Source organism: Scyliorhinus torazame, chromosome 8 (genome assembly GCF_047496885.1).
Source record: "Scyliorhinus torazame isolate Kashiwa2021f chromosome 8, sScyTor2.1, whole genome shotgun sequence".
NCBI lineage: Eukaryota > Metazoa > Chordata > Chondrichthyes > Carcharhiniformes > Scyliorhinidae > Scyliorhinus > Scyliorhinus torazame.
Genome location: NC_092714.1, coordinates 110,721,718 through 110,744,580, shown reverse-complemented (window position 1 = coordinate 110,744,580; position 22,863 = coordinate 110,721,718). Strand labels below are relative to the sequence as shown.

General features: G+C 44.9%; 1 protein-coding gene across 1 annotated transcript in view; it reads right to left on the bottom strand.

The window, feature by feature from the left end:
- LOC140428037 (glutamate receptor ionotropic, kainate 1-like) overlaps window positions 1-22,863 on the bottom strand; it is a 547,961-nt gene that overhangs the window by 52,865 nt on the left and 472,233 nt on the right. The window contains exons 13-14 of the mRNA XM_072514019.1: window positions 12,098-12,216; window positions 7,186-7,403 (exon numbers count right to left, since the gene is read on the bottom strand). Of these exons, the coding sequence (XP_072370120.1) occupies window positions 7,186-7,403; window positions 12,098-12,216 (337 nt within the window). The remainder of the gene's footprint in view (window positions 1-7,185; window positions 7,404-12,097; window positions 12,217-22,863) is intronic.

Here is a 22,863-nt window from a genome sequence, read left to right as displayed (position 1 = left end):
AACTCGGCCCATCGGGGGTCGAGCATCGCGAGTGGGCCAATGATGCGCCAACGGCCATGCGACTGCGCGCATCACGTGTCATAATGATGCCGTTTCGGAGGGGGCGGAGCATGGCGGACCGGCGTGAAAGGGGGCCCGGCCCCGATTTCGGTGTCGTAATCCATTCTCCGCCCAATCGCCGATCACGATGTCGACGTCTGGCTGTGGAGAATCCTGCATGAAAGCAATGAGTTTTTAGCCTATCATTTGCTGTGAACCTGAAAGGATGCTGAGTGTGCGGGGAAGGTAAACAACCTTGCCAGGGAAGATCATATCAAGTCAAGAAGAAAGTTAGTACCAAACCGGAAGCCTAGACTTCATCGAAACATAGGAAATAGAAGCAGGAGGGCATTTGGCCCTTCAAGCCTTCTCCGCCATTCATTATGATCATGGCTGATCATCAAGTTCAATAGCCTGATCTCACCTTCCCCCCCATATCCCTTGATTCCTTTAGCCCAAGGCCTATATCTAATTCCTTAGAACATAGAACAGTACAGCACAGTACAGGCCCTTCGGCCCACAATGTTGTGCAGACCATTTATCCTAATCCAAGATCAACCTAATCTACACCCCTTCAATTTACTGCTGCCCATGTGCCTGTCCAAAGTCGCTTTAATGTCCCTAATGACTCTGACTCCACCACCTCTGCTGGCAGTGCATTCCACACACCCACCACTCTCTGTGTAAAGAACCTACCTCTGACATCTCCCCGATACCTTCCTCCAATCACCTTAAAAATTATGTCCTCTCATGACAGCCATTTTTACCCTGGGGAAAGGTCTCTGTCTATCCACTCTATCCATGCCTCTCATCACTTGTACACCTCTATCAAGTCACCTCTCTTCCTTCTTCACTCCAGTGAGAAAAGCCCTAGCTCCATCAACCTTTCTTCATAAGACATGCCCTCCAGTCCAGGCAGCATCCTGGTAAATCTACTCTGCACCCTCTCCAAAGAATCCACATCCTTCATATAATGAGGCACCCAGAACTAGAAACAATATTCCAAGTGTGGTCTAACCAGGGTTTTCTAAAGCTGCAGCAAAACCTCACGGCTCAAAAATTCAATCTCCTTAACAACCCTATCAACCTGGGTGGCAACTTTGAGGGATCTATGTACGTGAACCCCAAGATCCCTCTGTTCCTTCACACTTCCAAGAATCCTGCCTTTAACCCTGTATTTAGCATTCAAATTCGACCTTCCAAAATGAATCGCTTCACATTTATCTAGGTTGAACTCCATCTGCCATTTCTCAGCCCAGCTCTGAATCCTGTCAATGTCCTGTTGTAACCTGGAACAGCCCTCGACACGATCTACAACTCCACCAACCTTCGTGTCATCAGCAAATTTGCTAACCCACCCTTCCACTTCCTCATCCAAGTCATTTATGAAAACCACAAAGAGCAGAGGTCCCAGAACAGATCCCTGCGAGACACCACTGGGCACCGACCTCAAGGCGGAATACTTTCTATCCACTACTTCTCGCTGTCTTCTTTCGGCCAGCCAATTCTGTATCCAGACAGCCAAATTTCCCTGTATCACATGCCCCCTAACATTCTCAATGAGCCTACCATGGGGAACCTTATCAAATGCCTTACTGAAATCCATATTTCCAGGGGCAGCACGGTAGCATTGTGGGGCAGCACAGTAGCATTGTGGATAGCACAATCGCTTCACAGCTCCAGGGTCCCAGATTCAATTCCGGCATGGGTCACTGTCTGTGTGGAGTCTGCACATCCTCCCCGTGTGTGCGTGGGTTTCCTCCGGGTGCTCCGGTTTCCTCCCACAGTCCAAAGATGTGCAGGTTAGGTGGATTGGCCATGATAAATTGCCCTTAGTGTCCAAAATTGCCCTTAGTGTTGGGTAGAATTACTGGGTTATGGGGATAGGGTGGAGGTGTTGACCTTGGGTAGGGTGCTCTTTCCAAGAGCCGGTGCAGACCCGATGGGCCGAATGGCCTCCTTCAGCACTGTAAATTCTATGATAATCTATGATATACACCACATCCACTGCCCGACCTTTATCAATGTCACTCGTCACATCCTCAAAGAATTCAATGAGGCTTGTGAGGCATGACCTGCCCCTCACAAAGCCATGCTGACTATCTTTAATTACTATGTTTTTCTAAATAATCATAAATCCTAGGCAGGATTCTCCGAGCCTCCGCGCCGAAATCGTGCTTGGCGCAGGGGCGGAGAATGGGGCGTCAGACCCGCGATCGGGACTGGAGAATCGGCGACAATCGTGCACGAGCCGTCAATGCAGCGCCGGTTGGGGGCCATTGAAAGACAGTGAGGGGGGTATAGGGCCGCCGAATTTGAAAGTTAGACTTTGGAGATTGCACTGGAAGTCTAAACCTAGGAGTGTGGCCGTGCAGAAGTGGGGAAGGACGTAGTGCCAGTAATTTTTAAACTCCCTTCCCTGGACCATGAGGTTTGCTACACAAACCCCTTTATCTCTACTGAGTGGGAACCGGAGGCCAGGGAGATTTTTTGATTAACGGGGTGGACGGGGAGAGAACAGCGCCTTACCATGTCGGGGTGTATGAAGCTCTCCGTGCTCCCAGAGTCGATTAAGCAGGACGTCTCATGCCCGTTAACTAGTACTGTAGTTATAGCAGTTGAGAGTGTTCAAGGCCGGGACTGGTCCAGGGTCACCGCGGCGAATCGCGGCAGCAGTTGAGTGTCCTCTTCGGGCAGTGTGTGGTCAGCCAAGCTGGGGTCCTGGGAGTCTACCCAAGAAGGCGGCGCCCATTGGTTGCACATGGCTGGGGGTGCACAAAATGGCAGCGCCCATCCATCGCACGTAGCGTCCGCGGGACAAGATGGCGGCGCCCAGGGGCCGCACGTGGCCCTGGAGGAGGAAGATGGCGGCGCCCGCTGGCAACACAGGGACCGTGGAGATGGTTGTGGTGGCGGTCCACATTCGCCACCGGAGACCGCGGCGACCGCACGAGCCTGGCATACCACCACGAAGTGGCCCTTTTTACCGCATCCCTTGCAGGTGGATGAGCAGGCCGGACAGTGCCGCCGGGGGTGCTTGGCCTGCCCACAAAAGTAGCAGCGGGCCCCCCGGGGTTGCCAGGCCACCTTGCAGCACAAGCTTGTGGGGGGATGGGAGATGTCTTGAGGTCGGCCGCGGAGGGGTTCCACGCTGCCCAGGGGACTGCCGCGTGGTCGGGGACGTTAGCGCGAGCGTTTCGGGAGGCCACATCCAGGGAGCCTGCAAGGGCCCGTGCCTCCTTGAGGCCGATGGTGTCTTTCTCCAGCAATCGCTGGCGGATTTGGGAGGACAGCATACCTGCAACGAAAGCGTCCCGGATCAAAGGTTCTGTGTGGTCGCTCGCCGAAACTTGCGGGCAGCTGCAGTTTCTCCCCAACACCAGGAGCGCACGGTAGAATTCTTCCAGCGATTCCCCAGGGATTTGTCGCCTCGTTGCCAGCAGATGTCGGGCGTAGACCTGGTTTACCGGGCGAATATGATGTCCTTTTAGCAGCTCCATTGCTGCATCAAAGTCGTCCGCGTTCTCGATGAGGGTGTAAATTTCCGGGCTCATCCTCAAGTGCAGGACTTGCAATTTCTGTTCTCCCGTGGGTGTGTTTTCTGCCGTTCCGAGATATCCGTCAAAACATGCCAGCCAGTGCTTGAAGGTTGCCGCTGAGTTTGCCGCGTGGGGGCTGAGTTGCAGACACTCCAGCTTGATTCGGAGCTCCATCCTTTTAAATCTAGCTTATTAAATTGATGCACGATCAATAACCACTAAAGCGAGGTTTCAGTCCAACTGAAGGCTTTAATAAGCTAGATGTTTACCCCAGCAGCTCAGGTACAGAAAGAAGGCTGCTGGGGTGGCACGAGCTCTTATACCCCCCCCCGCCTTGCAAGGTGGAGCTACCATACGGCTTGACCAATAGGAAACATACAATATCTACCAATGGTGTTCCAGCATTACCAGGTACCGTAATACCTCTACACAGACTACCACACTAGGGAAAGATCTTCTGCGGAATTTTCCGTCGGCGGGAACCTCCGGTCTACCGGCAGCAACTCAGGTTTCCCGACAGTGTGGGGTGGCCACAATAGGAAACCCCATAGGCCGGCTGTGGCAACGGAGAATCCCGCTGCCGGTGGTGGCGTGCTGTGCTGGAAAACGTGGCTGGTGGACCGGAGAATCCTGTCCCTTAAATTTAGTGGATGGGATTCTCCATTTCTGAGACATGTTGACGCCAACGCACAATCCATGGACTTTTATGACAGAAAAACTGGCGGTGCACCTGGACCGATTCTGCTACCGTTGAGGGGTTAGCACTGCTGCCCCGTGGAACACAATCGATTCCAATGTAAAATGGTGCAGGATTCACCGGGTCCGTGATCGACACTTGGGAGGCTGACAAACTGCAGCTGCAGATACATATTACACTCCCCACACACACTTATCCCAGCCAAAAAGATGACACTCGTTGTGCTGGAGCACGCCCATACAGTTGATGGGTCAGCTGGGGCCAGAGGGCACCCAGGGTGGTGTCCTGACAGGACAGCTATGTGACCCGTGGGACTAAGTTTGGGCAGCAAGGTAGCACAAGTGACTAGCACTGTGGCTTCACAGCGCCAGGATCCCAGGTTCGATTCCCCGTTGGGTCACTGTCTGTGCAGAGTCTGCACGTTCTCCGCATGTCTGTGTGCGTTTCCTCCGGGTGCTCCGGTTTCCTCCCACAGTCCAAAGACGTGCAGGTTAGGTGGATTGGCCATGCTAAATTGCCCTTAGTGTCCAAAAGGTTAGGAGGCATTATTGGGTTATGGGGATAGGGTGGAAGTGAGGGCGTAAGTGGGTCGGTGCAGACTCGATGGACCGAATGGCCTTCTTCTGCACTGTATGTTCTATCTATCTATGTTCTCTGTCTACCGGCATGTCACCAGCTCAACTTCTGATGAACAGGGACCTGTGGACGACTCTTCCAGCCATACGCCTGCCTGACCTGGATCACATCCCGGTGCTGCAGAAAGTGCAGACACCCAGGGACCGGCAGAAGCAGGGCTATGACGCTCATGCCACCGATTTGCCTGTGCTATCCCCGGCGGATGCTGTTCGGATCAAGCTACCTGATGGAGGCTGGTCAGCTCCAGCTGCTGTTGTTCGACAGGCTACTCCTCGATCGTATGTTGTGCGTATGGCTGATGGCTCTGCTGCGCACAGTTGCCTGCCAGTAACCACATTCTTTGTTATTTCCATCTGTTATTGTGCCACTTCCTGATACCTCAACCTACGAGGCCACCAGTCAGGCTTCAATCCCGCCTATCAAGATGCCGTCGTCCCCACTACCACCTCTCCGGCGGTCGACCAGGATCAGACGCAAGCCCCATAGACTGGACTTATGAACATTTGTTTTGTTTGCTATGTTCTGTTTTCGCACATTAGACACCTGTTTTCATGTGTACATATGTTCCCATCTGCCATAGTATGTAAATAAGTTAGTTTTTCGTCCGACACATGTAAATACTTTCACATATGCTACAGAAAAACATTTCAAAAGGGGAGATGTCATGATATGCAGACATGCACATAATGAGATACAGACAGGTAGCTAATGAACACAGAGAACAGGACACAACCAATCAGCAGGCAGAACACCTGGTGGTGGTTTCCCACTATAAAAGGCACGAGGCACTCACACTCTGCCTCTTTCCACTGGGGACATCTACAGAGTGAGTAAGGGTGCATATATCACATAACACATCCAGCACGTGGCTAAGAGCTAGTCTGGTTCAGTCAGACAGAGTAATCACACTTAGGTTAGCAGAAAGTTGAACTCATAGAGAACTGTGCTAACTGTGTGACAGGTTCAATAAATCAAATTGAACTAACTTCAAGGTCTGGAGTATCTTTCAGTTAAAGCTGCATCCAGTTGCAGCCCGTGTTATCTCAGTGTGCTTAACACGACAATCTTCTAATTGTACTTTATATTTTAAGCAATGTATTATGGTGGCCTAAGAACAATTCTACAAGTCTGTGCTTGTAAGCACACAGCTTTATGTGCCAAGGGTCTGGAAGTCATCAAATCTTGCAGGAGATTCAGACAAATGGACAAAAAAACCTGGACATCTCAATGACCTTTGCCCTCCGAGTTCCTGCTGTATGTCCCGTGTATGAGGTGATCTGTGCCAGAAGTATGAACTTCATAGAATTTTTATTTTTTATTTTTTTTTTTTTGTAAATTTTTCATTTTGTTTTTCCCCAACGTAATCCCGAACCCACCCACAAATCCCAACTCAACAAGGGAGTCTTCAGCCCCCTCCGCATCCACGCAGTGCATCCCCGGGCCCGATCCCCATCACGCAAAAATGTCAGCTTGGCAGTGCCAACCAGGCACTGAGTACCCCTGCCAGCTGGCAGTGCTACCCAGGCATTGTGGCAGTGCTGGGGTGCCTGGGTGGTACCAGCAGTGCCATGTGTCACCCTGCCTAGAGGGGAAGCACCTGGGGATCCCTGATCCCCTGGGAGACCCCCACAAATGCGGTTCCATCTGGACCCCGTTTGTGGAGACCAGCACTGAACAGCACTCGCCTGAGGTCTCCATACTCTGCAAAACATACTCTGTTTTGCAAATTCCAAAATTCTAAGTAACTGATTCCATGAACATCCACGCTTTCAATTATGACTCAACCCAGGTTAAGCAGAAAACCTGAATTCAATGACTGGAATAATAAAGTCCCGTTGTTTCGGCATGCTGTACAAAAAGCTGTTTCAAGGTAATGAATAACAGCTTCTAGATAATGAATAAGCAGACGAGAGCGATTTAAGGCATGACATCCAGGTAAAACCACAACTCCAGTCTGCACGCAACCTTTAATGTTCAAAGCCAACCAGCTGAAAAAGACACATCCTAAGTATTTACTTCAAAAGACATCTTGACAAATACATGGATAGGATGGGTATAGAGGGATATGGCACTGGGAAATTCTGAGGGTTTTGGCCAATGGTGGTGTCATGACCAATACAGGCTTGTAGGGCCGAAGGGCATGTTCCTGTGCTGTATTGTTCTTTGTTATTTGAATCTAGGTAATATCACTTTCACGATCACATAGGAAGCTTACAGGTCATCAAAGTTGGGCAAGGTTGAAAGAAGAAAAATCAACACTGGTATATGTCCTACCTTAAAGAAAGTCATTGTGGATCCATCCCTGACAGCACCATATTCTATTTTGGTTTGCTTCGCCAAGTCATCAGCTGAATCTATAGGAGAATCCATTCTTTCCACAGTCAGAAAGGCAGCCAAGTTGGCAGTGTACGATGATATTATAATTAATGTAAAAAACCACCAGATTCCACCCACTATTCTAGTGGAGAGAGCTTTGGGCATCAGTTCTGACCCTGTCACGATGGTAGCAATAAGAAAAATTATGGTCACAAATTGGGTCAGCTGAACAAAACGCCATTAAAACATCCAACTTAGCAAAGAATTGGCATTTATTCAATTTGCAGCTCATGTGAAATCTAATGGGCAGGCAGCAGAGAACATAAATAGCTCATTTAGTCAATGTACAAGTATGGTCTTTGCAATGAACACAATGTCACTGAAGAAGTCGGTCAATACACCAGTGGTTCAAGTGGCACTAACTGCGAGGAAGGCACAAAAGCAGCACAGGGCATTAGAACGTCAAACCATTGACGGTTCATTAGGATGATACTGAGCTAAGACTATTTATGAGGATAATAAGCTATTTATGAGGATAAGCTTAAGATATTGGGACTACTTCCAAGAGGAGATTTAATAGTATTTAGCAGTTTTCGTAGAGTGACTAGTCTTCAGGTTGGGAGTTGCCAAGGGTTCATTATCGCTAAGGAAGTAAGGAAGGCAGTACAAGAAATGTACTTACACAGAGGATTATTGGAACATGGAATGCTTTGACACAGTCAGAGACCACTGAATTATGAAGGGAAAATTGGCTAAACGTTTGAAACAGAGAAAAGGTACAGGGTTTAGGGGAGAGGAAAGCCTTGTGTTTAATTTTGTATAGCTCATAAAAAGAGCCAGCATTGGCATGGTGAGGCAAATAGTCTCCTTTTGAGCTGTAAACTTCTAGGGTTGAATCATTCCAAGGCATTGACAAAGCACATTGGACAAACAAAAGATATTTTCTGGGAAATGTGAACGAATTACATGTAACAAATCTTCATTCCTTTTCAAAACTATTCTCATTGGGAAGCTGCAGCATAAACTAAATTTTTCAAACAACATTGAGTTATTAATTCCTTTATTTCAGTTTCAAAATAATCTGTTTTTAAAATGCCATGAACAAAAAAAGGACAGAAATTAGTTGAATCTTAAAAGCTTAAGCTAACGTGAAAAACAAATGAACTTACTCAATATTTAGGAGGGTGCCCAAATTTGGAATAGAAAGTAAGAAGAAACCGGACACTTCATGCACTAAATTGAAGAAAACTGGCCTGTCATTGTATCTTATCTGTGACCCAGTAGGTTAGGTTCACCTCCATTTCAAAATAATAACTTACTTATTGAGTAGCTTCCCTGTACAGGTCAACTTAGGTTGAGATGTATTACAGTTAACAGACAAGAGAACGGTGATGGCTGTTGGCAGGTGGATGACCGATCCAATCACCATCTACACTCAAGATGTATGAGTGTACTTACCGTGTGAACTAGACAATTCTTCCTTTTTCTCCCTTCAATTTTCTCCTGAAAGTTCTGACCCCTTGCTAGGTTTCAGTTCCACAGGAGGCTTGTGCCCTGGTACCTTCCCCAAATGGTCGTGCTGCATGCTATTAACTATTAGCAGGGCATGAAAACACAGCCGAGTTCAATCACGATGTGTATTTCCCAACTGTGGTCAGTGGATTGTGAACAGACGTGGAAACTCTGGCTTATTCTTCCATTCTCAGGTGAATGAGGAAGGAGCTGCGCTCCGAAAGCTAGTGATTCGAAACAAACCTGTTGGACTTTAACCTCATGTTGTAAGACTTCTTATCGTGTCCACCCCAGTCCAACGTCGGCATCTCAACATCATTTTTACATGGCACAGCAGGTATTATTTACACTCGCAGCCCTGGGGCCATTCTCCTACCAACATCCTCATCAAATTATCTAATTTAAGCAGAATTATCTCATTTAAACCCAAAGACAAAAATACTGACGAGCAAAATTAATGATTCCGGGCAGAGCCTTTTAGTCAGATCAACCTGCTTAAGTGCACTATTGTAAATGACAGATAAATGGAGAAATAGGTTTAATATTTGGGCTATACTTAGAAGTTAAACACAACTCAACCCTGCAGTAAGAAATTCCAGCAAAGTCTCCTTTTATACTCCTAAGATCCTATTGTGCATAATGGCTTAAATTGATTGGATACACTTAGTGATCTATGAAGGATAGCTTTGAGTAGCCTTAAATCTGGATTAATAAATAAATCTGGATTGATTAGCAGAAAGAGAGTTTGTCAAGTGCAGACATTTAAATCCAAAGACAATAGATTTTCTACGACATCAAGAAATTTGATTTGGTGTTAAACGAATTGTACAGCAACAGTACTTGTTAATTCACAACTGCTATAAAAGCCACACCAAAGGATGTTTCCAGATTTTTATGGTTGCCATTTTGTTTAAAATTACCAGCTGAACTCACCTTTGAAATCATAAATATACAATTTAAATTGCAACATGTACCTGGATTTACCCTTATATTTTACTTTTTCTATTCAATATTAGAATCCTTTTATCTTCACCAGCCAAATTTGTCTTTAAGATAAATAATGCAAAAATTATTTTCATTTGGCAATTTGTTTCCAGTGAGTCAACAATACTTGCTGAAGTCTCTTTAGTGCCCTATGGCAGACATGACAGCCAATCCTGATCCAGACTTTGCTCATGGTCTGTAGGAAAGAGAAACTCTGATCATCACAATAAAAATCCAATATTTGCTCTCATGCAAAGACCATAGACTTTCCATACAGACGACTCAATGGGTGGGATTTTATGGCCCTGTCGTGGAGTGGGTGGGACTGGAAAATGCAGCAAGCCATTCAAAAGTCCATTGACTTCAGCAGGAGTGGAAAATGTCACTGGCGTAAAATTCCACCCAACTTTTTTTAGCAATCATTAATCGGAGTTAAACATGGTGCACTTACGTCCACAGGTACCGCAAGTTTGTATGCGTAAACAATTGTTTAAGAATCTCTTTATAAAAGCAAGCAGAGCCTGGTTGGGGCTGACTGTCATGTATCCAAGGTAGTGGCAACTATCAGACACAACATCCCACAGTTTGCTGTGGGTGATGGTAAACCTCAGCGTGTTTGGCATGCATGGCTGCTGTACATTCAGTTTACCAGCCACCATTGTTACAAAAATAAACTAGCTTTCACCAACACTCGTACACATGCAACCATCACAAACACACAGATGCTATACTGTAAAACCTGATGATAAATGTTCCTTTAATTCAGCCTTAACAGACCAGGAATGCCTGAAACTATAACCTGCTGTTTATCCCAGTGAGACTTTGTTTTATGTCTGCAAAAGTATTGTTCAGCAGGGGTGTAGGCTATGCTTAGCTTAATTACTTTTTAGCTGTCATTGCAAATGTATTCCGATAGCAAGAAAACAACAAAGAATACTGGAATAAGAGATAATAGTTTGCTGCTGATTTTCATCACTAACATAAGCTGTTGAGATTTTCAGTAAAATTCAAGTCCAAAACATGGTTATGTTTATTACTTTTTCTTGTAGTTCCACTGTACAATATAAAAAATGATCTTATTACTGTTTTATACATCGTCTATTTGCTCAAAGTTCTGTGTCTCCATTTTCATTTATAAAATCGGGATTTTATTTTATTTATTTATTTAATTAATTTTTCCGATTAAGGGGCAATTTAGCGTGGTCAATCCATCTACCCTGCACATCTTTGGGTTGTGGGGGTGAGACCCACGCAGACACGGGGAGAACGTGCAAGCTCCACACGAAGAGTGACCTGCAGCCCGGAACGAACCCGGGCCCTTGGCGGCATGAGGCAGCAGTGCTAACCACTGCGCTACCGTGCCACCCTGAGATTTTATTTTACATACAGGAGTTTTGATGAAGGGTTGACACCAAAATATTAATCCACCTTTTTCTTTCTTCAAATACGGATGGGCTGCTGTGCATATTTTAAAAATATTGGATGATGGGAGCTAAATGAGCTGCGAATTATCAGAGGTCAATTTTCTCGGGTAGCATGCTCTAATTGAGCTGAAGTGTTATTAGTTTGAGTCACACTGTCAAACTCAACTGTGGTGGGTTTCTGCTAGGATTTCTCCAAAATTATGACTGACGGTCGAGAGAAAGAGCCACAAAAACTTTCCAAAAATGGTGTGAACTCTGCTGTCGAGTGGGGGATATCCAGGGGCATTTCTGATGAATTACAAATATAACTACAGTTGAGCGAACCACACTGATTAAATAATTTCTCAACAATAATTGCATATCCTTCTTATGTTGAAGGGTAACTGCTATTATATATGTTTATAGTACATTGTAACTGCAGTGTTTATGAGTTTTCAGACAGATGTTAACTAAAATGTCAAATTTTGGGAAGAATTGAAATGGAGAGCAGTTATTTCCTTACAGCCAAGATAATATAAGGAAACATCCACATTTTTCATTCATATTGTTCCACAGATCATGTTTGGTTGGTATTTACCCAAATTAAATTCATAACAAATACTTCATTTCATTGAAAATTGAAGTCCTGTCCATATGAGACTTTTACCCTCATTTAAATTATTTAAACCATTTTTAACTTTCAACACAACTGTCAGGTATCTTCTACGTGAAGCATTTTCAATTTTAAATCTGACCTCTCCTCAGCCAGGAATCCATTGTTACTTTTTTGTACTTTAATGTATTTTGGTACCAATAAAATGTACCTATCTCAGTACTATTCATGATTATTCTTGTTAATGTCTGCCAGGTTTTACAGTATGGAGCATAATTGCTGAGGATGGAGCTTACCAAGCACAAAGGCCCCCAGCACACTGTGGGATGTGTGTAGGAATGATGTGTGACCTATGTACCTTGTTGCATGAGAGCTCCAACTCCAAACCAGAAACTATTTAGCAAAGTAAAATTGTTTTCCACCACATCTGAGTCAGGATTGCAAGGGTGGGGATTGTACCACTCATAGGGTGTAAACCTGTGATAATTAATAGAAACAGTTTGTAAATATCAGATGAATACACAGTGCTCCAGCAAACACATCAAATATTCAACAGCGCTTAAAAATGATCAATAAATGGTTTTGTTGCCTCTGAGTGTGGCATTGTTTATTATTACATCTGGAAAGAATTATAGCTGTATTTATTGTGAGGACATGGTGGAGTGCTTAACATATTTTATATTGGAATAGAGGTCAGGAAATATTCCCATCAGTTTTCACCTCAGATATTTAGATTCTGCAAAAGCTGCTTGAGACTGCAGTACAGCCATTAAGAGAAAGGTCACTTGTAGCATTGCTTTCAGATTCAAAGTGCTTTTTGAGATTGTCATTTCAGAAAGTACAGGATATTGTGAGGGATCAGTACCTATTGACTATGCAGCCAAATACTAACCCCTGAATGCATGCTCAGTGATTACAATTAATCCATGCTCATTGTTTTTGATGCAGGGAACGTGCAAGCTTCGAGCTGCCAGTTAATTTAAATGATAGTAACATGCAACCAGAACTGGCAGAGAGTCGTCTCCAAAGGTTTTGGTGCTGACATGGAGTCAGGAATGCAATAGAATTGCTCAATCCTCATCAGCGTGCTGGCTCCCCGCCACGGTCCTGACACCCAACCATTTTCTGGAGGTTGATTTGGAACATAGAACATAGAACATACAGTGCAGAAGGAGGTCATTCGGCCCATCGAGTCTGCACCGACCCACTTAAGTCCTCACTTCCATCCTATCCCCGTAACCCAATAACCCCTCCTAACCTTTTTGGTCACGAAGGGCAATTTATCATGGCCAATCCACCTAACCTGCACGTCTTTGGACTGTGGGAGGAAACCGGAGCACCCGGAGGAAACCCACGCAGACATGGGGAGAACGTGCAGACTCCGCACAGACAGTGACCCAGCGGGGAATCAAACCTGGGACCCTGGCACTGTGAAGCCACAGTGCTATCCACTTATGCCACCGTGCTGTCCGGCTACCTGAAGCAGAACGGCTACCTGCCCACAAGTGGCTGGTAGCTTGTAATCTAAATTAAGAGGCCAATTAAGACCATTGAGCAAAGGCTGACGATTTTACAGTCAGTCTGTGGGCACCCCGTGGAGACTGATAGTTTCAATCTGGTGCAGGGTTTCACCTGAATTTGATCCCAACATTGGGGTTCTGACAACAGAAGGGGAATCCTGCCCCAAGATTTTCCGATGTTGAATATGAGGCCTTAGTGCAGGCGGTGGAAAGGAGGACAGATGTCATCTATCCACAAGGGACTAGGAGGCCCTCATGTCTGGTGACAAATGATGTGAAGGCAGTTGGACCAGACAGCTATGGAGGTCAATGCCAGGAGATAAGCTCCGAGGCCTTGAATGCAATGCTGGAAGAAATTCAAAGACCTCACATGAGTGAGGTCAAATGCTAAATCCTACCAATTACAACACAAACCTCACACAGTGCTCAATGCATCACACCCTCATACTTACCTGCCAACAATCTCTGTCGATCAAGACACATACCTAAAGTTCATAACTTCGCCTCACCATCATATATTTAGCTCTGCTGCAAGCTCCACAACAACTGCTCATAGCTTGTACACATTACCTGTATTGAACCAAGATAGCCACATCACCCAAACTAATTGTACCACACTCACTGGCACAATTCCCTTTCTCTTGTATAAAAAGGTGGCACATGAATGAAGGCAGCTGCACCTAACTGGAGGGGGACATGCTGCCTCTTCTTATACCCACGGAGGAGATGATGCTCACTATCATTGGAGCAGTCTGAAGCAATGGCTGCAGGTGGTGCTGAAACCAGTATGCATATTCCTAATATCCCACATTTTCTGATTCACAAGATGTAGATGGTGTAAGGATGCATCATTACTTTTCTCCCTTCCCCACAGCACAACTTTACCTTCATTGTCTTTCACTTTTCAGATGCTCAAGGATCACAATCTGACCAGGTATTTGTGTTGTTCTCTGCTTTGCTTTACCTGGATGGCTTGGATGTGTAGTGTTGAACAAAGAACAACAAGCTTTGTTAACAAACAAAACTAATTTATTAACACTACTAAATAAGATTTGTACGTATTCCTAAAGTATAAGGTTACTGAATTAAACTATGCTATCTCTAACTACAGAACTCTCAAATACACAACCGATTTCTCTTATGCCTAACCATCTTTTACCCAGAATCCCAGAAGTCACATTCTACATATATATCTATATATATATGACTGTTCTGTGCTTCCCTCGATGGTAAGAAGCATTATCCTTAACTTATTAACTCTTTACATACCAGTCAATATACATGACGGTATTGGTGGAAGGAAAGAAAGTGGAATAGCACGCAGAGAGTGAAGAAGCAGAAACTCACTCTCACACTCAAATCCACCAGCTCAGATGCAGATATGCAAGAACTTTAGAGGGTTTGTTTTAGGTGGGATCTGCATGTGGTGAGACACTAAGCACAAGTGGCCGGCAGCCAGAAACGTCACTCATGTGATAGTAGATGGTAAACGGAGAGATTTTGCAAATATTGCTTCCTCCAGTCAGGAGTTTAGCACAGGGCTAAATCGCTGGCTTTGAAAGCAGACCAAGGCAGGCTAGCAGCACGGTTTGATTCCCGTAACAGCCTCCCCGAACAGGCACCGGAATGTGGCGGCGAGGGGCTTTTCACAGTAACTTCATTTGAAGCCTACTTGTGACAATAAACGATTTTCATTTCATTTTCATTTCAAGATGCAAGGCACAGAAAGGTTCACAGCTATTTTCACTTTCAATGTCACAGGCAATGGAATCCTTTCTCTGCTCTGAGCATGTGGTTCCAGCTGCAGCAGATTTCAGCAAGGGCGTCCATAGTGAGATGCAAACGTCTGACACACTGGTCCTCACTGGGATTCAGGTATTAGAATTGCTCTCTGAAAACCCTGGCCTGTTCTGCTGTCTGCTGAGAGTACTATTCCTCCTCCTCCACCGTCACCTTCCAGCAGCTTCTCCAGTGTCTCCTCTGCTCATTTTCCAGGTCATACCGAGGGTATCCATCTCAGAGTCCTCAAAATTACGATCAGGTCCCACAACACCTGATCCTCGTAGACGTCACAAACTTTTAACAACTCTAGGAACTAAACACTTCGACAATTGCAGGAAGATTCAGAAGATATTCAAGGTTCAGATGATATTTATCAGCAAGTAAACTGAAAGTTGATGATTCCTTTAAATAGCACTGACATTGATTCCTTCCTGCTGCTGAACAAATGTTTGGCCATGTGTAATTATGCTGAAATGTTGGGTTCTAAAATAGGAATGCTGACATGAAATCAGTGGTACATTATAATTGACATCACATTCTGCCTACTCTGTATGTTTACAGTGGATGTTCCCTGTCCTCAATGATGTTTGGGCTGCTTCAAGGCAAAAACTGGGCACCCACAGCAATCACTATTTTGGTGGTGAAAGGACACTTGTGATGATCAGAAACTAAATGCAATGGAGTTGAATTTTGCGGCTTAAATATATAATCTTCTCTGATTTAATATTTTAAGATTCTGTTGCCTCGAGTAACTACTACAAAGAATGAGAACTTACCCTTACGTCTTATTGTGTTGCATTTTTTCCCCCCAATTTAATTTCCTGAAAGATTGTGCTAATCTGGAGATTATATTCCGAGCTACTGCACTCATGTACTGAAAGCACAAGGACGGTGTTTTGCTGTTGTGTCTTTTTCTTTAAATCTCTGCTAACATGTAATGTGAATAACTCCCTCAAGTCATCTATAAACAGTACTGCCACCAAACCTGCTTTCTGGGAGGATGGTATGCAAAGTCATCCCTTTATCCAGTTTCACCATTCTGCCTAGAAAGGCAGATCATCACAGGATTACAAGGAGGAACTCGGCAAATTATGTCACCTGTCAAGCTCACTGACAGAGAGATCCAAGGATCAATACCTACCTGTCACAGTGCTCATCCCCAGACCACCTAACTCCTTTAAAGGAGTTATATCTTTCGACAAATCCAGGCAATCAACTGGTATTAGATTTCACTGTAATATGTTGTGACATGTACTTGACAACCTGCAGCTCATTAATGAAAGCCATTCAAACCAAGCTGTAATTCTACAGAGCATGTGTGAGAGTGTGAGAGGTAAGTAGCCCACATCCAGCTTCAGATGTTTAAGACGTTCTGCTTCAGTAAAATCGATGTGATCCACAGCTGAACCTTAACCCATTGGGACCCACTGGAAGCCCAACAATTCACTTTTGACTGTCCAAAGCTGAAATACGGATGAATGTTCATTCCTTCCAATGTGTGACAATGCACTAAACACGCAATTCCAAATACGATTAGGATACTACAGTGGTACTGTAATATCCCACACGGGACCTACGTGGTGGGAATGCTTGTCTTCCCCATGCTCCTTTACCCGGACTCTCCATGTCGTTATTAAACGAGCGACGAGGAATAAACTGGTTTGCTATCAACGCTGCGACCTGCTCGGTTGAGCCACGCACCCGGTTTTCTGGACCCAGGTTTGGATTTCTTTGATTCACCATGCCTCTGTTTGGGCGGCTCGGTGCATTTGACCCCGGTGTTGATGACTGAAACCATTACGCTGAACAAATGCGCTATTTCTTCTGGGCCAACAATATCATGGAGAACAAACACCAGACGGTCATACTGTTGATGGCCTGTGGACCGCATACATTCGGGGTGATCCCGAGTCTCACGTACCCGGTGACGGCGAATACTCAATCATTCGTCCAGCTCGTGACACTTGTGGTGAAACACTTTAACCCAACCGCATCGAGAATCATTCAAAGGTATTGGTTTAATATGGTGGAGAGGTCCATCGGTGAGTCCGTCACCACATTTGTGCCACGGCTACAGAAGATAGCCGGGTTTTGTGCGTATGGGACTGTTTTGAGCAATATGCTTCGCGATTGCTCAGTCTGCAATATCAATAGTATGGAAACTGAGAAAAACCTTTTGGGTGACATCTCCCTAACTTTTCAGCAGACGCTGTAGATTTTCCTGTCCCAAGAATGCATAGAATGCGATGTCCAAGAGATACAAAGGATGGAGGTGAATGCTTTGGGAATTCACCCCTCATGTGCTACCTCTGTGCCCGGACCGAACGCTGCTGTGACTCTGGCTTCTGGGTGAAGAGCCGGCTGCCAAGATGTGCGACGTCCCTGGACTTGGCCCCTGTGTTCCATGTGGATGCCGGTCTGGGCGTACCAGCCGGCAGGCCAGTAGGCACCCAAGTCGAGGTGGGCGTCAGTTCCAGTGCTGGGCATTGCATCTGGATGACCCAGAAGAGGCTGAGGATGAGGCTGAGATGCAGCTGAACTGCGTGGCAGTGCCCTGTGTGGCCCCTATTCACGTTCCGATACAAATGAGTGGTCATATGCTCCTAATTGTGCTGGATACAGGAGAGGGGCAGAGCATCTTTGACCTAATCAAACAAGGAGTGTGTACTTTGTCTTTGGCTGACACGATGGCTCTTTTGGCCACTTATACAGGGGAACAACTAAATGCCGTGAGGTCCATCCTCACTGCAGTGGTACAGGTGCCAGTCTGTGCACCTTCCCTCACCGTTGTGCAAGGAAATGACCTTGGCCTGTTGGGTGTGATTGGCTTCACCAGCAGCAATTGGATTGGCAGCATATCCTCCAAATGGGGTCTGGTGGTTTGTGTACGGTACTGAGCAAATTCCCGGAGGTTTTCCAGCCTGGTTTGGCTACTGTTAAAGGGGCTCTGGCTAAAGTCCAGGTGGACCCGGAAGCCCACCCCGGATTTGGTGCCTGCCCTGTTCCCTATGCTATAGTGGAAAAGGTTGAGACTGAACTTCGGTGTTTGGAAAGTTTGAGCATTATTCGGCCTGTGCGCTTCACTGATTGGGCAGCGCCAGTGGTCCCCATCATAAAGCCGGATAAGACAGTCTGCCTCTGTGGCGACAATAAATTGAGACAGCTTCCAAGTTGGACCGTTACCCTTTACCTCGCATCGAGGATTTATATGCAATATTGGCCGGTGGTTATACATTCACAAAATTGGACATGAGCAATGCTTATCTACAGCTGGTGCGAGATGAATCCTCATGGAAATCTTCATGATTAATATGCACAAGGTACACTATGAGTGCACCCGGCTTCCATTCGGCATCTCCTCGGTGTGTACAGTCTTCCAGCACGTCTTGGAGAACATCTTGTGCAGATGTGTGGATTGCCGCGTGTTGTAGTTTACTTAGATGACGTGTTATTCAAGGAGCCATGGAACAAGAACATTTGTAGAACCCCGGGGTGGTGTTGAAACAGTTTTCCGAATATGGGGTCCGAGATGGCCTGCACCCGGTCTCTGAGAAGGTACGGGCCATCAAAATGGCCCCTGCTCTGCGAGATGCCACGGAACTTCACTCTTTTCTTGGATTAGGGAATTAGAATGGGTGCTTTATTTTGAATTTTACTACCATCCTCACCCCTCACCACTTGCTTTTGAAAAGGCCCCAGCCTTGGGCTTGGGGCAAGGGTTTAACAAACTGAAGTGGCTGTTATCTTCTTCAGGGGTGTTTACACATTTTGACTCCTCAAAGCTGTTGTATGTCATGTGTGATGCTTCGCCGTATGGCATTGGGGCAGTTTTGTCCCATCGAGTGGACAATGGCCGTGACCGGCCAATCGAGAAGGTGCGTCTGGTGGCCAGGGTTGGACACAGATATTGAGACAATGGCCCAGCAGTGCTCCATCTGTCAAGAGCAGCAGAAGCTCCCCTAGGCAGCACCCCCACACCCTTGGGAGTGGCCACGGCACCCTTGGCTCTGCACACGCTGATTTCTCTGGTCCTTTCTTCGATTTGATGTTTCTCGTCCCACTCAAAGTAGCTGGAGGAACATAAGATGGCGAAGATCACCTCCTGGGTGACTGTGAAGCAATTGCGTATTTCTTTCTCCACCCACGGAATCCACAAGGAACTCATGACATGACCAATAACTGGGCCTCTTTCACCAGTGAAGAGTATACTGCTTTTGTGAAGAACAACGGGATTCGCCATGTCCGCACTGCCTCATACCATCCGGTATCGAATGGATTGGCAGAGAGGGCAACACAGACGGTTAAATGGGGGCTCAAGAAACAGAAATCCAGCTCGATGGACACAAGACTGGCAAGATTTCTATTCTCACACAGGACCACGCCACATGCAGTAACTGGGGTAGCCCCCACTGAGACGTTAATGGGCCATAGACTTTGTACACGACTGAGTTTGTTTCTACTGGATATTGGTGCGAAAGTGCGTCGTAACCAGGATTCGCAAGGGCATTGCCCAGTTCAACATCGACCTCTTTGCCGCTTTGCACCTGACGATCTTATTGCATCTTATTGGATGGTGGAGTAGTCTTGAAGGGCTGAATGGCCTACTCCAGCTCCTTGTTCATATGTAACACTTGATGTACTCTGAGAATGTACTCACAGTATCCTCATTAAGCTAAGAGAAATGTGGTGTGCTGAATTTGAGAAGTCAAGTGTGAATACCTTTATTTCTAAGAGGCAAATAGTATTTCATATTTCCATATTCTTCTGTGAGACTGCTTAATAGCAAAACTGGTATGATTTTTTTTCATGTGCATGTCTAGGAATGATGAATACTGATAGGATTTTCCAATGTGCTGATTATCCCATAACAGGCTAATCCTTTGCACCCCCATTTTGCACAGTGTAGGAGATTGCTTCTGTGTGGAAACCCATCTCACTGTACCCTCTGAAATGGTCCAACAAACCATTCAAGAGCAAATAGGGATAGTCAATAGATTTGATCTTTGCCAATGATGCCCACATCCCCTGAAAGTGGGAATAGTAGTTGTAATATTCTTGGTCTCGTTGTGTCTGATACAGAAAATTAAGGCTGCTGAGGTAAGAAAAACCCTTTATAGGGAAAAAACTTACTGTGACCTCATCATGCCTTGAGGCTCAACAAGAGAGAGCATGATCATGAGACATTGCATCACTTCCTGTGATAATGTATACTGTTTCATCAACAGATCACACATTAGAATTAACTCCATTTGCCTCCAAATCTCTGACTTTCATTTCTTTTCATAGGAACAACAGCTCTGGCTGTTTCACAAGTCTATCCAAACTGGTCCTCTCCTCCTTTGGAGGAAATTGGGGATTTGAGTCCTCTCAGCCTCTGCTGGGCAGTAGGAGAATTTGGAGATAACTCAAGTTCATCAGTCTGGTAGTCATCTTATCTCATGGTGAACGCAGCATCTCTTATCTTTTTGGTTCGCTTCTCTTAGGCATCTGTTCTGTCTCACTGTACCATTTTCGGTTTGAATGAGGTAGGGCAGTGGATGTGGCGTTTGTTCAAAGACTTGTCTATAACGGGCTCATTCCCAGATCCAAACTTGCTCTCCCGGTTGGAGGTCTGGTAGGTTGCGTCCTTTGTGACATTTGTTGTAGTTCCACATCTGGATAGATCGATACTCATCCCATTTACCATCACTTTTTCCCAGCCATCGGCTTGTATTCAGCATGAGCATGCGTGGAAGAGTAGAAAGCTGACCCCTCAGTCGTGTTCCCTTGAGGCGTTTACATAACGTTAAAACATTTAGGACTGGAGTTGAATCTCCAGAAGTGCAAGTTGGATATTTTCGTTCTTCTTCAGCAATGCATTCACCACTTTCAGCTTTACCATTGGCTTGAGGTTATCTTGGTAATCTTGTAGCATGGACAATTCGATACAATGTCATGAACTCTGTAAAGTATTCATTGGTTAACTGCAGCCCGAGATTACAAGTTCTGTTATTCCATGTGTACAACTGTCTCCCATTGTAACCATTGCTTCAGAATGCCTTGATTTCTATCCATCTAGAGTGGTCATTTATTTTGATCAAGAAAATCGCACCTCTGTGTTCAATGAGGTCCATCCCAAAATGTACCTATTGTCTTGATGAAATGGAAGATGACATCAAGGGATCCATTGTCTCCTCATGACAAATAACACAAGTGATACAGTTTCATATAAACTCTTCCAAAGACTTTGAGAGATCTAGCTACCAAACAGAATATCTTGTTCTGACTTGACGTTTTGTGATGCTTAAATGTTCTTGGTGTAATCATTGCAGACATCGAGCCTCCGAATTCTCGGAATTATCAATGTCTCATTATAGATGAGTAAAGTACACTGAGAAATCCTCTCTGGGATTGCTTGGTATGTATGCTGGCCATCCTTTGAGGCAGTATTCTTTGTCCTGAGCACATTCTTCATCAGATTTCTATGTATCTCATTTCATTTATTCACTGAGTTGTTGTTGTTGATCCAAAGTTTTATACTTCTTCAACCTACGTTGTAATGTTCTTGTCGGATGGCCTGATTTATATTACAAGAACACTTGTAGCTAAAACTATAAATGATTTATTAACATTAACTGTGGGTCAAATCTGTACAAAACAACACATGAATAACAGTCTGAAAATGCACAAACCACTATCTCTCTCCCAGATCCCTAGTCAGTATGAGGTCATCTGATTCTAACATTCACTTATATCCAATGAGACCTCTAGTGGTCAGTCTGTGAAGTACAACACAACCATGATATCACTACACCCCCCTTCCTTTGAAGGAATAAATTAATACATTATCATCAGTATATTTACATGTGATACCTTCAGCCTGTATTAATTATTTTCTTTAAATTTATAAAACTGGTTTAACAAATTATATATTTTTGCAAGAACATCAAGCATAGTATGTACAAATAGTCCAAACCTGCAAATTGAGTCAATCAGGTTTTCTTCTGACTCTGGTTGATGTTCTCAAAGTTTGACCTTGCTGCTCAGAACTTATAGATGCAATGTTCTCCATGACATTCTCATTCTCAGGAACTGCTGAACTATCTGACACTGCAGCTAGTGTTGATTCTGACATAGATTCGTCATTCATCACGTTGTTGTGAAAGTCTTCTTTGGTTTTCAAGCGCAACAATTTCTTCTTAAAACCAGCCCTTCCTCTGTCAGCACATTGCAGGAACAAGGTTCTACTTCTTCAAGTCCAATGGCTTTTCTCAAACAATTGGCTGAATCTTCTACTCTCGCAATGTCATCACTACTCAGAGGTGGTAACGTTTTAGGCCCTCTATCATAGAAATGCTTTTGTTTTGCTTTAATGTTTTTTGCATTTCATGCCGTACCACTGCATTCTCCTCCTTCTTTTCCAAATATGGAAATGTGATACATAACCTTCTATTCATGAGTAACTCTGCTGGCGAGCTACCATGTGACAATGGTTATGCTTTGTAACGTGATTTCACGAAATATGGATCAGATTGGCTTTTCATTGCTTTCTGTAATGATTGTTTTACAATATGTACACTTTTTTCGTTAAAATCTTTGGGATTCATGTCTATACGAGCATCTCCATTTTTTTGTTTCACACACACCATGGGTAGAGTAGAAATTAGATTGACATGCAGATCCACATCTTCAGCAATTTCACTAATAATAGTTTGTATCGGTGCTTTAGATAATGCATCTTCTCTAAATTGTATCTCGTTGGCGAATGGTAGTGCACTAAAATTAGCGATCATATCGCTGATTTTGCTGATAATGTTTTCAGAATGTTGGAGTGTTGATCCAA